This window comes from Fistularia commersonii, chromosome 25 (assembly GCF_037954325.1).
Source record: "Fistularia commersonii isolate RoL2024-O1a breed Wild chromosome 25, RoL_Fcom_v1.0, whole genome shotgun sequence".
Lineage (NCBI taxonomy): Eukaryota > Metazoa > Chordata > Actinopteri > Syngnathiformes > Fistulariidae > Fistularia > Fistularia commersonii.
This window is the reverse complement of record NC_141308.1, coordinates 14736711-14742500: the sequence shown is the minus strand read 5'-3', so window position 1 is coordinate 14742500 and position 5790 is coordinate 14736711. Positions and strand designations below refer to the sequence as shown.

The following is a 5790-nucleotide window of genomic DNA, read 5'->3' as shown; positions in this document are numbered from 1 at the left end:
AGCAGCAGCAGCAGCAGCAGCAGCAGCGCCACCTCCACGACCCTCTAAACTTCCATGGCTCCGCCCACAACATCAGCGGCAGCCTGCCGTCCGGCCTGCAGAAGATCTACGAGGGTCCCTCCGGCAGGTGACCACCTGGCTCGAGTCAGAGCTCGGACGGAGGGAACGGGATGCGTGGCGTTCCCTGACCCCACTTCCTGTTTCCTTTCTCCCCGCAGCCATGGCGACGTCAGCAGCGCTCAGGTTCCTGTCGGGGGGGTTGCAGAGGTCGGCGGTCGAAGGCCCCGCCCCCCCGGGGCCCCCACCAGTCTGTCTGATCAGGAGGAGCGTGAGGATCCTCTGCCCGGCGGGCGCAGCTTCTCCCTGGTGGACCTGCAGGACGTCCAAAACGCCGCGCCGCGGCCGGAGAGCCCGCCGCGCCTCAGCAGGGCGGGCTCGCAGGCGTCTGTCGTATGCGCCCGCGGCCGGAGTTCTTCCAAGGACTCCCAGCCGCAGAGCGCGCCCCAGGTGCGGAGGCCCCTGCCCCCCCCCCTGGCCCCGCAGCGCAGCCTGGCGCCGCTGTCATTCCAGAACCCCGTGTACCAGCTGGGTGGCCCCGCCCACGTCCCGCCCGCCGCCCGCTCCCGCCTGCGGGACTCCAGCTCCGAGAACCTGAGCACCGAGAGCTCCCACGGCAGCCGCGGCAACTCGGACGAGGCGGGGGGCCGGCGGAGCCGCGAGGGGTCCGCCCCCCGCCGCCGCCCTCCGCCGGACCTGCCGGCCGCCGTCGCCACGGCGGTGGCCGTCCCGCGGCAGAGCTCCGCGGCGGGCACCGCCCACATCGTGAAGGTGGAGCAGCAGAGCCGGGGAGGGGGCGCCGCCCGGCCCCCCCGTTCCCTCCCCCGCAGCGCCTCGCCACGCAGCAGCTGCAGCACCAACACGGAGCCCGTCCGTGCACACGCAGCGCCGGAGGACCCGGCGGCGCCACTCAGGGCCGCGGCAAAGCAGGTGCAGAACCTCATGTCAGGACAGGAAGCAGTTTGCCTTCCACAGTCACACACCTGACATCGCTGCTGCCTTTGAAAAGCACTGAGCACCCAGTGTGTGTGTGTGTGTGTGTGTGTGTGTGTGTGTGTGTGTGTGCGCAGGTGGCGTCACCGGTGGAGGCGGTGGCCATGTCTCCAGTGGAGAGGACGGCGGCCTGGGTGTTGAACAACGGTCAGTACCAGGAGGAGGAGCAGGAGGAGCAGCAGGAGGAGGAGGAGGAGCCGGGCAGCCAGGAGAAGGGACGCCGCGCTGAGAAGGTAACCTTCTGACCAACCACAGGCCTCCGGGTAACGACCACGTCGTGGTTCGAGCTGCCGGCGGGTGGTTGAGAAGAAGCCCCGCCCCTCGGTGTCCATGACAACAGGACAGGTCCACTGAGCGCGGGCGAATGTCGATCGCGCTTAAATCACGATTGTTCCAATTAACGTCGTTCTCCGTCCGAACCGTGATTACAGAAACTTTTGTTTTGTAATTTCCCGCCGAGCGTTGAAGTGGTCGCTGTGGCAACCAGGGGCTCTGACGGACGGCTCGCGGGCGGCCCCGTGGTTAGAGAGGAGGAGCCGTTAACGTATAGCTTCCCTGCAGTACGAGCTGGAGGTGTCACGGCTGAAGGAGCGTCTGCGGGCGTCGGCGCGGCGCCTGGAGGAGTACGAGCGCCGGCTGCAGGCGCAGGAGCAGCACATGCACACTCTGCTGATGGACTACAAGAACAGGCTGGACCACAGCGAGGAGAAGCTCAGGAGGAACCAGGAGGAGAAGGACGGACAGATGAGGAGCATCGTATGCAGGTGCAGCACACCACCTCACACACACACACACACTCACACACACACACACACACACTGACTGACTGATACACAAACACACTCACTGACTGACTGACAACTCTACACACACACACATTCACACACACACACACAAACTGACTGACAGATACACACACACACACACTGACTGACTGACTGACTGACTGACAGATACACACTTCACACACACACACACCGACTAACAGACACACACTGAATGACTGACAGACACTGACTGACAGACATACATACATTCAGACCTGACAGACACATGTGCACACACACACACACACACACACTCACACTCACACACACACTCACACAGACTGACGAACACATGTAACACATAAATATATATCCAGTCACATCTCGACACATTCATATTTGGTTTGTTTTAATTTCAAACATTTGTGTGTGTGTGTGTGTGTGTGTGTGTGTGTGTGTGTGTGTGTGTGTGTGTGTGTGTGTGTGTGTGTGTGTGTGTGCAGGCTCATGGCGGTGGAGGAGGAGCTAAGGAGGGACCACTCTGAGATGCAGGCGGTGATCGAAGCCAAGCAGAAGATCATCGACGCTCAGGTGAGGCGTCACTCTGACACAGAAACAAGGACCAAATCCAGAGCTGATTAATTGATACTGTCATATGGATCAGTGTCAGGTTATTGATTGATTGGCCGTCCAGAGAGTGGTTTGTGTTTGTTGGGAAGCTTCAGAGGGTCACACGTTCAGCCCTGGGGGGCAGGAAGTATCTTCAGGTACCAGGAAGGAGGAACATAGAGAGAGCGTGGAGAATCTGGAGGTCCAGTCCTTCACCTTCATCTCATCCTCATGGACCTTCATCTTCACCTCATTTGAATTGAACCTGAACATCTCCAGGCCTGTAGAGGCGGTGCAGATACATCCAAATGTTGTGTGCACCATGTTAGAGAGACACACACACACACACACATCCTGCTCATGAACGATCACGCGCTCTCAATGTCACGGAGGAGGAAACAAAGTTGGAGAATCATGTCAATGAGAACCTGTCAGGTCCGGGGCAAGGAGGTCCACTCGGATCCATGTCCCTGGAGATGATGGCTGGTGGTCCCAAAAAAAGATGCCTCCAGCATAAGACCAGGCTGACCTTCTGGTCCAGGATCACGACTGGCTTGTCAGCTGATCCTTCTGGCTCTGGCGTCTTGGAATGAGGAGGTCTGGGATGGAGGAGGTCTTGGATGGAGGAGGTCTGGGATGGAGGAGGTCTTGGATGAGGTCTTGGCCTCCGTCAGAAGGTGTACCTTCTCCCAGTCGTCTCCAGGCCTCCACCCGTGGCCGCAGCCCTCTTCAACTTCTTCTCTGTCTGGTCCCACGCTCCTCAGCCGTTCTTCTCTTTGAAACATCGGGGGGGGTCTTGACCTTGACCTCTGACCCACATTGGTTGGATGAGTCTCTGTGGTCATGTGACTGTTTGCAGCTAATCAGTGGCCTCACAACCTCTTCATGGTTTCAGGTCAGTAACGGATGTGAGGTAGACCCACCAGGCAAGTAACTGCCCCCTGCCCCCCCACTCACCCCTGCCAGACCCATTCACCCCCCCCCCCCCCCCCCAGCCTGCTGCCCATCACCCCCCCCCCCCCCCACACACACACACACACACACAGCTGTTTGCACAGGAACTCTGAGGAGGATGCTGACCTTCAGCAGATGGTCCATACAGATGCAGTGCAGGAAGTACGATGACCTCAGAAATACTACCAACAGAGCAGAATACCCTGAGTGTGTGTGTGCCTGTGCCTGTGCGTGTGCGTGTGTGTGTGTGTGTGTGTGTGTGTGTTGGTACTTGGAGCCTGTCTTATTTCTGTTTGGCTGTCCCCCCCCACACACACACTTAGGAAACGATGCGCTTCACTCCCTTTTTTCTGGCTGCTTCCTGTGTATGTGTGTGTGTGTGTGTGTGTGTGTGTGTGTGTGTGTGTGTGTGTGTGTGTGTGTGAGTGCCGTGGGGGCGGAGCCTCGTGGTAGCAGGACACACAGAATCTTCCCAGCTTGTGATCCACCAATCAACACTGGATCGTCAGTGTGAAGACATTTGATTGGGTCCTTGTCTTCTGACCAATAAGGATGGATCCGCTGCGACGAGGCTCCGACCCGCCGTCCGCCGAGAGCCTCTTCCTCGTGTCGACGTGTCACTTCCTTTCCTTCCTCTGTCCAATCAGGAGAAGCGGATCGTTTCGCTGGACGCGGCCAACTCCCGCCTGATGACGGCGCTGACGCAGGTCAAGGAGCGCTACGGGCCGCCCGCCGTACGCAACGGCCTGTCGCCGGGCAACCCGACCAAGCTGTCGATCACTGAGAGCGGGGAGTTCAAGAACAGCAGCTGCTGATTGGATCCGAAGGAAAGGGGCGGGGCCTGATGAAGCGCCACCCGCCGCCGGCGTAGCTTTAAATACCAGTGTAAATGCTGAAGGATCTGTCAAAGCAGCCAGTGTGTGTGTGGATGAGCGTGTGTGTGTGTGTGTGTGTGTGTGAACGAGTGAGCGTGTGGACGAGTGCGTGTGTGTTTTTTCTAACCTTTTTAGAAGTTTTTATTTAGTATATACTCTGGAGTGGAGACCTTCTTACCGCCTGTTCATTGGTCGGTTCCAGGGTTTAATTTATTCTCCACTTCCTGTTGATCTACTGAACCTCTCCGACTCGCCCGGGGTCAAAGGTCAAGCTGTCTGCTGTCACGCTGAGAATAAAAGCTGCTTGTCAAATGGCGTCGCCGTTGGTCTGCTTCTGCTTCCCGAGCACGCCGTCGCTGCCGAGAAAGGGCGGAATTTCACTGCCGGACTTCATGCTACGCAGAAGAACTCCAGAACCTTCTGCTGACATCGGGTTTAACATCAAATCCTTCAAACAACATGGAGAACCCGGCCATTGGGGACCAGGAACCTCGTCTGCAAAGCCGACCCGAGACCGGAAAACTTCACCAGAGGGTTCCTGCTGATCTTGGAAGGCTTCCCTCATGAGAACGCAAAGAGCCTCAAGCCCCTGAGCAGGTCTTCCCTGGTCGGTGGTGAGCTGCGGGCAGAACGTCTAGATCCGGGTGTCCCGATGAGTCCACCTTCTGGCTGTGATGCCACCAGATGCTTCTCACCACCAGGTGGCAGAAGGTCCATGTGTCCCACTCCTCCCAGTTTGAGATCTTCAGCCTTCATTCACTTTACCTAGTAGGTATATTTACACACGCACGTTTATATATATGTATACACATGTGCGTGTGTGTGTGTGTGTGTGCGTGCGTGTGTGTGTGTGTGTGCGTGCGTGCGTGTGTGTGTGTGTGCGTGTGTGTGTGTGGAGGAGACCACGAACCTGAGGAGGGCTGGAGCTGAGAGACCAGGCGTTTGTCAACGTTTGTCAATGGCGAAGTGAGTCTTCTGGGGTCGGACGACTGGAGGACGTGCACGGATGGACAGATGTTCCATGGACCACCTCAGGGAGACGGTCCAGAGCTGCTCGACACAGAAGGTCTCATCGACCGATGGTGTCAATCTGTGCGTGGCTGAATGAAGGTTTTAGGTCGATGAATGGATGAATTCATGTTTGTCATTCACTTGGTATTGAATGTTCTGGCTGGATGAATGGATCATTATTGTTTTGTGGTGATGACTGAATGTTTCTGAATGTTTTATAAGTGGCTTTGGATAAAAGCGTGACCAGTGTAATGTAATGTTTCAATTGGTGACCGGGTGAATGAACGTTTAGGTCAACCAATAGATGAGTGGATGTTTAAGTCAATGAATGGATGAATGAACGTTTAGGTCAGTGCACGGATGGCTCACTTATAAAATCCACATATGAATGAATGATTCTAAGTGAATGAAGGGATGAATTCCTGTGTAAAATGTATCCGTCGGTGGTTTCATTCACACATGCATTCATTCCAGGCTCGGGGTCAGAGGTCAGCGGTGGGAGAGGGAGGAGAGACGGCGGCGCC

At 57.0% G+C, this 5790-nt stretch overlaps 1 protein-coding gene across 3 annotated transcripts in view; it reads left to right on the top strand.

Moving 5' to 3' along the window:
* Positions 1-4567, top strand: part of rasal2 (RAS protein activator like 2) — a 22346-nt gene extending 17779 nt beyond the window's left edge. Inside the window, exons 13-19 of one of the 3 annotated variants that reach the window (XM_086173014.1) lie at positions 1-127; positions 219-987; positions 1128-1283; positions 1612-1814; positions 2321-2408; positions 3322-3352; positions 4028-4567. The exon at positions 1-127 is cut by the window's left edge and continues 94 nt beyond it. In XM_086173014.1, coding sequence (XP_086029140.1) covers positions 1-127; positions 219-987; positions 1128-1283; positions 1612-1814; positions 2321-2408; positions 3322-3352; positions 4028-4164 — 1511 coding nt within the window. In that variant the 3' untranslated portion in view covers positions 4165-4567. The remainder of the gene's footprint in view (positions 128-218; positions 988-1127; positions 1284-1611; positions 1815-2320; positions 2409-3321; positions 3353-4027) is intronic. The other 2 variants (XM_086173013.1, XM_086173015.1) reach the window with 2 other exon arrangements.
* Positions 4568-5790: the final 1223 nt, after the last annotated feature.